Source organism: Tachysurus vachellii, chromosome 11 (assembly GCF_030014155.1).
Source record: "Tachysurus vachellii isolate PV-2020 chromosome 11, HZAU_Pvac_v1, whole genome shotgun sequence".
NCBI lineage: Eukaryota > Metazoa > Chordata > Actinopteri > Siluriformes > Bagridae > Tachysurus > Tachysurus vachellii.
In genome coordinates, this window is record NC_083470.1 from 4,728,060 (window position 1) to 4,742,106 (window position 14,047).

General features: G+C 37.8%; 1 protein-coding gene across 3 annotated transcripts in view; it reads right to left on the reverse strand.

The window, feature by feature from the left end:
* Nucleotides 1-11,264, reverse strand: part of ptpn18 (protein tyrosine phosphatase non-receptor type 18) — a 36,400-nt gene extending 25,136 nt beyond the window's left edge. Inside the window, exons 1-3 of one of the 3 annotated variants that reach the window (XM_060881360.1) lie at nt 11,068-11,264; nt 10,833-10,940; nt 23-131 (exon numbers count right to left, since the gene is read on the reverse strand). In XM_060881360.1, the coding sequence (XP_060737343.1) occupies nt 23-131; nt 10,833-10,916 (193 nt within the window). In that variant the 5' untranslated portion in view covers nt 10,917-10,940; nt 11,068-11,264. Of the gene's footprint in view, nt 1-22; nt 132-10,832 lie in introns of all 3 variants that reach the window. The other 2 variants (XM_060881359.1, XM_060881361.1) reach the window with 2 other exon arrangements.
* Nucleotides 11,265-14,047: the final 2,783 nt, after the last annotated feature.

Here is a 14,047-nt window from a genome sequence, read left to right on the forward strand (position 1 = left end):
CTCAGAGTGTGGTGTTACTTACACGGCAGTATGTCCTTGTAGCGGTTTTTCTTCACGTTGTCTTTTACTCCTCCTGCCTCTGTGGTCAAACCGTGCTTCTGTTTTAGCAAGCCATTCTGATGCTTAATAATCTGTGTTCACACACACACACACACACACACACACACACAAAGTTATTACATATGTGTATGTGTATTATTTATATCTCAAATGCAGGCTGAAAATGATGCTAGTCTGATTTCCCTCCCAGTTCCCACTTCTGGGGAACGTTGAATGTGGTGAATATTATAACTGCCCCGAGAGGAGCACAATAAGTATAACTTGGATTTTTACTGTGATCTGGAGAGCAAACTGTGTCAAACAAAATTTAAGAGTGATTCTCAAAACTAATTTCATTTAAGATTGTTCATAAGTGATAAACTAACCTTCATTCCCACTGGAAACATACAAAATGCATCCACAGATTGTTCACCAGACAGAGGAGTGTGTTCAGTGTCAGACTGCTGTCTCTGTCACACACTACTACAAGACTGAGGAAGGCTTTTGTCCCCCTGACCGTTAGACTGTACAGCTCTCAGGTACGGCAGGGTGGGAACATACACTGAGGAGTGACTTAGTACAGTGTTTCATCTGTATTTACTTGTCTTTACTTGGTGCTACTGAACATTTTACATTTTTATATTTCATATACAAAACATTACCTCATTAACACGTGTTTGTGTGAGAGAAGATGGAGAGAAATCTTCTGTATGTTGCTACTGGATGCTTTAATTTCAGCTGGGATCAATAAAGTATCTATCTATCTATCTATCTATCTATCTATCTATCTATCTATCTATCTATCTATCTATCTATCTATTTATCTACTGTATCTCTCTCTCTGTCTCTCTCTCGCTCTCTACTATTCATCCATCCATTCATCCATTCATTCAACCATCCACCCTCATATCTATCTATCTATCTATCTATCTATCTATCTATCTATCTATCTATCTATCTATCTATCCACCCTCATATCTATCTATCTATCTATCTATCTATCTATCTATCTATCTATCTATCTATCTATCTATCTATCTATTTGTCTCTCTCTCTCTCTCTCTCTCTCTCTCTACCATCCATCCATCCACCCTCCTATCTATCTATCTATCTATCTATCTATCTATCTATCTATCTATCTATCTATCTATCTATCCCTCTCCTTATCTATCTATCTATCTATCTATCTATCTATCTATCTATCTATCTATCTATCTATCTATCTATCTATCCCCCTCCTTATCTATCTATTCACCCTCATATCTATCTATCTATCTATCTATCTATCTATCTATCTATCTATCTGTCTATCTCTCTCTCTCTCTCTCTCTCTCTCTCTCTCTCTCTCTCTACCATCCATCCATCCACCCTCCTATCTATCTATCTATCTATCTATCTATCTATCTATCTATCTATCTATCTATCTATCTATCTATCTATCTATTTGTCTATCTTTCTCTCTCTCTGTCTCTCTTTCTCTCTCTACCATCCATCCATCCATCCATTCATCCACCCTCCTATCTATCTATCTATCTATCTATCTATCTATCTATCTATCTATCTATCTATCAGCTTTTGCTATTTTTCTTCCCATTACTGTATCTATTCTTTAACCATGTTTTTTATTTCTGAAATTTCTTATGATGTCTTTTTAACAGACAGTTAAACACTTCACATCAGTGTCTTTTACTTCTTCACCTTAAGATCATACACCAACCATGGACTCCTCCGGAGGCACCGCCGTGAGGCACTTCACCTAAACCTGGCGTGTTTTTACTTGTGGTTTTAGTGATAGTGGAAGGATTTGCAGAGCAGTTAGATTTCCTCACAACCTTCAAGAAACACCTACGCTGATGCTAAAAGGTCTTTTCCTCTGAATACAAATGAGTGTTTAATTTATTTCAGTGTGCTTTCTTGTAAAATAGACATAAACACCTCGTCAGCGTACACCCACAAAAGCTCCATGCTAATAACTATAGCAGGCAGAAACACAAAGGATTATATGCTAACTGATTATATGCTAACTGTTATGATTGTCATATTATTCTAAAGATTATATCACTTGTTTTAGCACTCTGAGTATTAACACTCCTTCTAGTCCTTAGTTTTTTTTTGTATTTCTGTCAGTTTCTTTTGATCCAATCTTTCTTGAGCTTGGTTCTGCTTACGGGATGAATTCTGACTGAAACCCAAAAATGATCTCCCATAAGAAGCGTCTCTGTGGTTTTTAAAAGCCATGTATATAAAGTGTCCAAGTGCCTGCATGAGGTGGTATTAAAGGAACGGGTGAAATAAATATAAACATAAACATGTAAAATGAATTAACAACTTCTGATGCTAATCAAGGTGCTAACCCTTTCTGTTGGATGTGTGACGCGGTCACGGTGTCTTCCTGTCACTGCTAAGCATGAATATTAATATCATTAGAGTGACAGAAAAAGTGTCAGTGTGGTAATGGGTTTTGACTCTTTATACTTGTAAGCGTCTCCGTCTGTGAGGACACCAGGCTTGTTTACAGCGTTTACTGATATTTTAAAAAAACATGATTCTAAGAAGAACATGAGTTTCGGTTGTTTGTCGAGAGCAAGCGAGAACCACAGGGTTTTATTTTGGTTTGCACTTTAACATGTTAGAGAAATTGTAAGAAATTGACAGCGAGGTGTGTGACGTGTGACTGAGGATGATACAGAGTCTTTTCAGAGGAAACGTTACGATGACGTTCATGAACAACTGTGTCAGATCAGTCGCAGTGTTCTTCTGAACGCTCCAGTAAAAAAACAAGAAATACTCTAGTGAAGGTGTTTCCCCAATTTTTGGACATTGGGGTCAGAGCACAGGGTCGGCCATGATACTTGGGGCAGTGAGGGTTAAGGGTATTGCTCAAGGGCCTAACAGTGGCAGTTTGGCAGTGCTGGGCCTTGAACCCTGATCTTCTAAACAACACCCCAGAGCCTTAACCACTTGAGCCTCCAGTGTCCTCTACCTCATCAGTGCCCTCTACCCAACCATTGCCCTTTACCCCACCATAGCCCTCTACCCCACCATTGCCCTCTACCCCACCATTACTCTCTATCCCCCATCATTGCCCTTTACCCCACCACTGCCTTCTACCCCACCATTGCCCTCTACCCCACCATTGCCCTCTACCCACCGTTGCCCTCTACCCCACCATTACTCCCTATCCCCCATCATTGCCCTTTACCCCACCAGTGCCTTCTACCCCACCATTGCCCTCTACCCACCATTGCCCTTTACCCCACCACTGCCCTCGAGCAATGATTACATTAGATTAGATGGTTAGATAGTGTTAAAAGCAACAAATTAAATATGACAAATCTTACAGGCTAGTAAGATCTGACTGGGGAAATGAGTCTTGCTGTTGTTTTGGCATGTGGTAGCTTAGTGGTTAAGGTGTTGGACGGTTGTAAGTTTGAATCCAAGCTCCAGCAATGTGCCTCTGCAAGGCTTTTAACCCACATTTGTATAACATGATACAAAAACATAAAGCACACTGTATAAGGGCATCTGCCAAATACTATAAATGTAACATAAGCTAGCTTAGTCTTAGCAAGACTTCATATGCCTGCTCTGCCCTTTCCATAGCTTTCATACAATAGAGATAGCATGACTAATAATAGAGTGTTTTTCTTTATCTACCCTACGAAAGAAAAAATAAGAGAGAAAACAACATCGGAAAGCTGTAAGTCAAACTGAAATTGACTCTAACGCCCTGTTGTGATAATGAACATCTCTATAAGACTGACTAATCGACTTCAACCCTGTGATCTTCATCCTGCTTCACGTCACTGATTATTTTCCTTGATCAGAGTACGCTGAAGTGTTTTATGGCTTATTTAATCATGAGTCAGGTGTCATGTACAGTGAGCATCCTGAATACTGAAATGAAACCTGGGACCCGAGAGAATCGGGTTGTTTTTCCTGCGCTGAACGTTCCTCTTGTTTACGCTCATCTGTCGCTCGGCTTAACTGCAGACCTAGGTTTTTGTTTTTCCTTTCTTTTTTAAATCACAGCGTATAAAAAACAACAATATGTTCTATATAAAAAGTGATTTATAAAGCTAGCATATAGAGGATTTTTTCCCTAATGTGCATCATATTGAAAGCCTCAGTGTCTTTCTTACTTCCTTGCATTAAAAGCAGAACAGACAGTGTTGTCGTGCACCGGGTTCCTGTACTGACCTTGCATTGCTGCCGAAAACAAAATGTTTACCTACTGACGGAAACCAGGTCAAACATGAGCTTCAGAAATCTTTCCAGTATCTGGGTCGTGTGTTTGTCAGAATTCTGCAGCAGACAAAGCACCAAACCTCGAAACCACAGGAAGAAAAGTGTGCACCGTGTCACTGAGAAAACTCTGTGAGGAAACGTGTGACATAAGTCTCTTTTTTTAGTTCTTCCTCACCACAGTGTCATGTGCAAGTGCACAGAGGATGCATTTGGTCATATATATATATATATGTGTGTATATATATATATATATGTTACACCATGCATGTAGCCATGGAGAATGTAACAGGTCTGACGTTTGTCTTGATTTTTCAACAAGTTCCTTAAGTTAACCCTCGAAATTTAGAGATGGTTTCAGGAGATATGACTTTTTTTCTACTACAATATTTAGTCTGTCTTGTACTTCCTATTTATTAGCCTCTGAAGATCCAAAAATAAACATTTTAATTGTAAATAACACAATATCTCTCTAATCTGAGTTTATCTTTATATATTAAAGCTAATCTCATTAATCTCCTTAATGTTACACCGCATGGCACTAATATTTCTTGATATCAAATTCATCTTGTGTCAATTTCTTATGGAAAAATAAAATGTGAACAGTTATTACACGTGTCGTTTAATTAATAAATAATCAAATCGTTTTTCTTCCTTACGTCTCTTAACCCTTCTAAGCTCAGTCACAATTTATTTATTTACAGTTATTGTCTATTCTGCTAACATTTTAATGATCGAATATTTACAGAAGGAAATATTTCTACGCATGCGCTCAAGGCTTAGCTGGAATTTCATCAAAAGTGAAAGAAAAAAAATGATTTAGTTGTTTGTCGAGAGCAAGCGAGAACCACAGGGTTTTATTTTGGTTTGCACTTTAACATGTTAGAGAAATTGTAAGAAATTGACAGCGAGGTGTGTGACGTGTGACTGAGGATGATACAGAGTCTTTTCAGAGGAAACGGTACGATGACGTTCATGAACAACTGTGTCAGAACAGTCGCAGTGTTCTTCTGAACGCTCCAGTAAAAAAACAAGAAGTACTCTAGTGAAGGTGTTTCCCCAACCTTTGGACATTGGGGTCAGAGCACAGGGTCAGCCATGATACTTGGGTAAGTGAAGGTTAAGGGTATTGCTCAAGGGCCTAACAGTGGCAGTTTGGCAGTGCTGGGCCTTGAACATTTATCTTCTAATCAACAACCCAAAACCTTAACCACTTGAGCCACCATTGCCCTTTACCCCACCACTGCCCTCTACCCCATAAGTGCCCTCTACCCAACCATTGCCCTTTACCCCACCACTGTCCTCTTCCCCACCACTGCCCTCTACCCACCATTGCCCTTTTTGTCGATTAATTAATAAATAATCAAATCATTTTTCTTCCTTACGTCTCTTAACCCTTCTAAGCTCAGTCACAATTTATTTATTTTGAGTTATTGTCTATTTTGCTAACATTTTAATGATCGAATATTTACAGAAGGAATCGTTTTCTACGCATGTGCTCAAGGTTTAGCTGGAATTTCATCAAAAGTGAAAGAAAAAATGATATTCAGATTGAAGTTTTCAAATTTTGCTTGTTTTTACTTTTACTTTTACTTGTACTTTGAGTGACAGTGAGATCATTTTCGGTTTTAGTATCTTATCATGACATATTACTTCTTATTAAACTTGTAAAAAAGTTATTAGGGAAATGAAAGTTTTGGAAAAGAGCAGCACAGATCTTTGCTGTGTTTGTGGTGTCTGATGTTTGTACTTTAGCTAGCTAGTGCAGTTAGTTTCTGCTGCTAATCTGCTAATCCGCTAACAGCTAATATGATGTCCGGTGTTTAAGATGAAAATCTAACATTATTGTGTTATTGAATTTTAGAGATGAGCCGGATACCCCTACAGTGATAGGCTAGTCACAGCGCCCCTCCCCTACACACATACAGATGTATTGTGTTGCTGTGTCTCGCTCTGCTCACTCACAGTCACACACAGAACAGCTCTCTGTCTCTCCCTCAGTCACTCGGGTTCGCGGGTCTTTTCCGTTAACGTTTAGGGTTTCTTCAGCTTTTTACTTTGGGTTGTAACGTTAATAATACGTACTTACTAACCAGTAGAGTTCTGGTAAACGTGGGTTCGTTCAGACGTGGTGCTTGCTTGGTAGAATGCGACTCGCATTGCGTCTCTGCCTGTCGGAGATTTTTTCTTTTTTAAACCTTCAGCTGTCTCTAACCAGTAACCAGACACTGAGTGTCTGACACGTTTTTGCTGTATTTCATAAAAACATAAAGGTAGTAAGCTAGTGTTATAAATATTACAAATTAATTATTACCGGTTAAACCCCCGCCCATTTCAAGACACGCCCCGCCTACTTCCTGGTTAGGCCCCACCCACTCCGAGTACAGATACAGATACGATAATTCATATGGTTAACGGATACAGATACAGATACAGATAATGCTGTACTCGCTCATCCCTATTGAATTTGCGTTTAGTTTGAGGACAATATGTAGATATGTAGGTATAATTTGGCGCCTCTGGTGAGTATACAGCTAGGTTACATGGCTAATCTGCTATTAGCTAAGATTAGCAGAGTCACATGCTGCTAGCTAGTGTGAAAGCACAGTAGGATTTCAGGCACAGGAAAGTCTTCAGGACAGATGAGTTTCTGCTTTATCCTTTGGCTGTAAAGTCAAGAGCTATGTTTCTAACTAAGAGAATAAAGGTGGAGGTACCAGCTATAATGTTAACATTTATAATGAGAACATTTAGTTCCACAAGATTAAGTGTATTTGATTAAGATGTCAGTGTTATTAGTGAAGTCATAAGTTTATGAATTAATTCTGATACAGATATATACCTGCAGCATGATTTTCTCTACATATACACTCTAGCAATCGTTTCTCTCGATGGACATCGTATTATTTGCTGAGGCACTAAAGCCACAGGGTCAGCGGTCACTCCGGAATTAAAGGTTTGGACCACAAAGTCTCCCAGGGTTCAAACTCCTGAAACTGAGGGAAACATTTCCCTCTGAATTTAACCCGGTGTTTGGTCGCATGCAAATGTCCGCAATGTGCAACAAACACAGCTCTGTTAAAGTCTGGCACAAATATGGATTATTATTAACATATGCAAAGTGTGTGGGATTTCTTTTTTTTAAATTCAAACACAAATCGTGTACAATCAGGAATACAATCATCATCATCATCATCATCATCATCATCATAAATTCCTTAGAATGAATTAGAATTGAAATGTTTGTCACTGATACAGTGATGTACTTTAATTAACGAAGGTGCAATATTGGCACAACACAGAAGGTTTGACGGTTACCATGATTACCGAAACCAAGTCAGAACATGCAACAGCCTACAAAACATAACCGGATCCAGACTACAATCCCCAGATTACTATAATCTGGCAGATTACTCGTTCACAATCACCAGACTTTTAACCACAATCCCCTGTTCACAATCAACAGACTGCAAACGTTCATCCAGTCACAAAGTAATGTGTTTCAGGTTGTGTTTTCGCTCACTACTACTGTATCTATTTACATGTTTAGTCTACCTAATGTTTCCTGTATGTCCATCACATGACCCTTACTGAAAATTTCAGGTGCCTCAGCCTTGAGTTACAGTCAAACCTTTAAGCTGCATCTGCATCTGTCTAGACAGCTACCAGCGTCGTACTGAAAATGGGGATAGTTATAGTTAAAATATAATCATCATCAGTCATTCAGTCATTAATTTTAATGACCCTGTTGTCCTAATTGGACGTCAGTCATGAACACACCCTGAATTTGACGCACGTTCATCAAAAATGCACTATTACACACCCACGTACATTACATATATACCGATATATATTACATGCTGTACATATGTTTACATATATAACTATATATATATATTACATGCCGTAGGGAAGTCATGGCCTAATGGTTAGAGAGTTTGACTTCTAACCCTAAGGTTGTGGGTTCGAGTCTCGGGCCGGCAATACCATGGCTGAGGTGCCCTTGAGCAAGGCACCGAAACCCCCCCAACTGCTCCCCGGGTGCCGCAGCATAAATGGCTGCCCACTGCTCTGGGTGTGTGTTCACGGTGTGTGTTCACTGCTGTGTGTGTGCACTTTGGATGGGTTAAATGCAGAGAATGAATTCTGAGAGAACACCATACTTAGCCGTATGTCATGTCACTGTCACTTGAGTTACAGTCAAACCTTTGAGCTGCATCTGCATCTGTCTATGCAGATATCAGCGTCATACTGAAAATGGGGATAGTTATAGTTAAATTATAATCATCATAAGTCATTCAGTCATTAATTTAATGACTCTGGCGTCCTAATTGGACGTCAGTCATGAACACACCTTGGATTTGACGCCCGTTCGTCAAAAATGCAGTATTACACACCCATTTACATTCTCCTTTACACCTAGGGGCAATTCACTGCAGCAAGTTGTCCTACTGGCATGTGTTTGTGAGGTAGAAGGACACCAGTGAATCTAACAGAAACCCACATGGGAATTTGTGAAACTGAGCTCAGAATGAAACCCAGGACATTAAAACTGTAAGGCCACAAGGTTACTCTCTCTCAATAAGGGCTGATCTGTGCTTCCTCATTGAAGCATGTTTGACAGGGGGTTTATTGGTAAGTGTGGTCTACAGAAATAGATATAGAACCTTGCAAACTGTCTTCTCACAATGTCAGACAGCCTTCAGACAAATACTGGTTGTTTGGTGGAGAGGTGTGTTTATTTGTGTTTATTACATTTTCAGACTAGTACATGTTCCAAATTCATCTCCAGCAATAACTGTACAAACCATCGCCTCTTATAGTGTTACCAGCCGTCATTTATAGACTGAGAACATGTTCCTACTGGTATTTTTGAAAGTGACAGCCCATGTGCCGAAAATGACTAAAAACGCTCTCTAAATACTAATAACTTTTACTTTTATACTATTATATTTTTCACACTTTTCTCACATCTCCTGTCCTGTCATTGGTCCGTCGTTATTTTATTGTGTTCACCTGTTTGTTGTTAGCTCTTAAATAGTTTGCCAGTTTAAAACTTGCTGTTTCGATGTCTTTTGACATTGTGGTTCCTGACATTGTTCCTGGTTTCAACTCTCGCTAAGAACTATGATGTTTATTGCTGGGTTACAAAATAAAACATGCACTGAATTTATGTACTTGCATCCTGGCTATCACATGGTAATACATGGTGAAATCACCAGATTAGTGTTCTCCTTATACACACCCAAACCAGTTCAGAAACATGATGAAGATTAGCTGATGAGGCGTGTTCAGCTCATCAGGTATTTCACGATTTACTATGCTACAACAGAACTAAACTCTGCCTCAGTGTCCCATGTGCAGATTTCTTTTAAAATCACGTGTCAAGTTTTATCTCTGAACTCTTCCTCGGGTTAATGTTTGACCGGTTGTATATTGACTCAATAAGGAACCAATGCTTGAACAGTTACTGTAAGGCTAAATGGGATTCACTTCTGTAAATGCAGCAGCTATAATATTCTATGTGTACACTATATAGGACTAAAGGTAATGACAGGACAGTTGATCTTACTGCTTAAATTATCCAGCAAGCAGACTAAGCTTGTGTGGAAAATATACTTCAACTACAACTACATAAAATGACTTCTTTTATGAGAAAGTACAACAGAACACAATACATGAGTGTGAAATAAATAAATATATATGTACACACACACACACACACACACACACACATATATATATATATATATATATATATATATATATATATATATATATATATATATATATATATATATATCCATAAACCTTATAACCTTCTACTTGTTGTTCCTTTACAACAACCTTCTACTTGTTGTTCCTTTACAACAACGTGTCTGCACGTTATTTTTCAATGCCATAGCCTTAGAACCATTTACTTGTACTTTTCAACAATTTCCACACATCTCTGCACTGCTATAGTCTTTATATTTATTTACTGTGCATATGTTTACATATATACCTATATATTACATGCTGTACATATGCTTACATATGTACATATATATATATATATATATATATATATATATATATATATATATATATATATATATATATATATATTACACGTTGTACGTTGTACATATGTTTACATATATATATATATATATATATATATATATATATATATATATATATATATATATATATATATATGTTTACATACAGTACATGCCTATATATATTACATGCTGTACATTTACTGTAGCAATTGCCACTATTTGCACTTCTGGTAGATGCCAAACTGCATTTCGTTGCTGTGTGCCTGTACTATGCAATGACAATAATAAAGTTCTATCTATCTATCTATCTATGTAAAAAAACAAAAAAAACGAGCATTTGTTTTGTGTCCCTTGTCCATACTGACAATAACATCATTAATTACATTTTTTTTTTTACATATTTTTATATATATATATATATATATATATATATATATATATATATATATATATAAACTGAAAATGGTCATGTTTATGCTTAAACAAAGTATAGTTACTTACCGTGTATTGAGAGGCGATGTCATTCTCTCCATCTCTGCTCTCAGCTCGCACGCGCTCGATAAACTTCAGCAGGTACGTCTCCATGGACACCCCGACACTTTATTATTACTGCTATTATTAGAACTAGATTCTTAAGTGCAGTAATTTTAGAGTCTTTCGTCTGTTTGTTAGTAAAAACGTGGTTTATTTTATAGGTTAAAACACCCGAGAGAACATGAACATGACCGCCGGTCACCTGTGCGCGAGCTCCGTGATGCGAAATCTGGGTTTGTTTTTTGTCTCCAAAGAGCAAAAGCGACAGAAGGAAATGATCTTGTAGCTTCTCGTATATCGCTTTTCAGCAGTTTTAGACTATGTTCTGTAATTATTTAATGCCGTTTTAAGTTCGTCCTGTCAGCCGTAAACCCAGAGAGGGAAGTAATCTGTCAGTAACTGAGATAAACCTTACGACCTGGCGCACATTTTAATCTGTCATAATCCGGGTTGCCAGATTGGTATTTAACACGTTTTAAAGAAGTTGTTTATAACTGGGTTTGAACGACTTTCAGTTTTTACTAGTCATCCAAAAAGTAGTTTTGTATTTGATTATTGTAATAGTACACAATTTTTCTATTGTTTACCATAGTAAAAACATACAAACAAACAAGCAAACACACACCTAAAGTGATTGTGATGTTTAGGCTCCTTTACAGCTGCCTTAAAAATCTGAGTAAACTCAACCTGAAGATAAGCTTTGTTTTAAGTCACAACTACTTGTTATTTAATAATAGTACATTGTAATTTCCCACACTCATTTCTCATTTCATTTCCACACTCAGTCTCACACACTCATTTACACACTCGCTCGCTCACTCACTCACAATCACACGCTCACATAATCACACATTCGCATCCTCAAAAATTCACTTGCTCGCTCACTCTCTAACTCACTCACTCTCTAACTCACTCACTCTCACTCACTCATTTACTCACTGACTTACACACTCACTCACCCACACACTCATTCACATATTCACTCACTCACTCATTTACACACTCACACAATCACACACTTAAAAACTCACTCAACACTCACTCTATCACTCACTCACTCACACACTCAATCACTCACTCGCTTGCTCACTCACTCACACACTCACACAATCACATACCCGCATACTCACTCACTCGCTCACTCATTCACACACACATTCACACACTCATTCACTCACACACTCACTCACTCACTCACTCACTCACTCACACGAAAAGCAGGAAATAACTGCCTTCTCATAGAAAATGTCACCATATTAGTCTGGTGTAATAAATGTATATTAGACTACGTATGTTCTTGGGCATTTAATTTGGTTGCTGAACTGAAATAATTGATTCTGGATCTCAGCGTTTGCAGCAAGGAAGCTCATGTCCATGAAGTTTTAAAGCTGTTGATGACCCATGAGTATGAATGTATTATTCAAATAGTCTAATAGTCCTTCCTGAATCCTAAAACTGCTCAAGATTTTAATATATTTTGTATATATTTTACGTGTTGTGTTGTGCATGTTGCTGATCTCTATGGTTCTTCCATTAGGAGTGAATGAACCTATACTACATTTCTTGCCAAGTAGTGTTTGTTTTTTAAAGATGATGTAGTCTTTTTGCATGATTTAGTAAGGCTGAAAAATTTCCATCTTTCACAATAACCATATTCCTACATGGTTATTTCCTATATTCTGCACAATAGTTAGTCATTATTTAAAGAAAAATGACAACGAAATATAGTTATGTAGGAAATTGCACAATCTGGCAAGAGTATATACCTCTCATGTATATAGGGCACACCTCACTGGATTGTAAAACTGCACCTCAATGATGACATATCTGTTAATTACTCCTTATTAATAAGGCGTGAAGTTTCGTGAACAAGTTTTGCTTGTTGCTACTGAAAGATTCAAACATTTCTCTTGCTTGTTCTGGCTGTATCTGATCCAGATGTTTATTCATTTATGTCAGTTAATTGGAATTAAGCTATGAAAAGTTTTTTTATATATATATTTTATATATTGCATGTGCTTATTTAGGGATTATATGTCAATTTAGCCAATCGTACATCAGTGATTAGTTAGTTTGGTTATGTAAATAAGAATACAGAACATTTCAGTACTTTCGTTGCTGTGCTATTTTTAGTACATGAGCTTGAGATGTGGACTCAAGTGTTTCCATGTCCAGGGGTGAAAATGCAGCATGTCACCAAAGTGAAAGTAAAATTTTCATTGCAGAAAGGAAGTGAGGCTAAACATATCAAAAGTAGACGTTTTCTTTATAATATACTCTAAATTTAAGATGTTTGTTCTGAAATCACAGAAATCATAAGAATGACACTATAAATAAACATGTTGGAGAAGGTGTTTTTAGTAAAAAAAAAAAATAGATAAAAAACAACATAGATATGAGGTATTTAAGTAAATGATGGTGATTAGTAAATGGGTGTGTGGTTACTAACCTGCCTGAGAGGAGGGTGTTGAAGGAAGAAGCAGCGTGATGCATCCATGATGCAGGTAGTTGTGGAGCTGCTCATTAGCTGTTATTTAATGAGCTCAGGTTAATAAAAATAATTTTAAGTTGCTCACACACTCATTCACTTACTCACTCACTCACTCACTCACTCACTCATTCACTCACTCAGAGACTCACTCACTTACACACTCACTCACTCACTCACTCACTCACTCACTCACTCACTCACTCACTCACTCATTCACTCACTCAGAGACTCACTCACTTACACACTCACTCACTTACTCACTCATTCACTCACTCACTCATTCACTCACTCAGAGACTCACTCACTTACACACTCACTCACTTACTCACTCATTCACACACTCACTCATTCACTCACTCAGAGACTCACTCAGAGACTCACTCACTTACACACCCATTCACTCACTTACTCATTTACACAATCTCGAGTGACTCAATCACTCACTTACTCACTCACTCACTATCAAGAGACACACTCACTCAATCGCTCACTCACTCTCTCATTTACACACTCTCGAGTGACTCAATCACTCACACACTCACTCACTCACTCACTTACTATCGAGAGACTCACTCACTCAATCAATCACTCACTCACTCACTCTCTCATTTACACACTCTCGAGTGACTCAATCACTCACACACTCACTCACACACTCACTTACTCACTCACTTACTCACTCACTATCGAG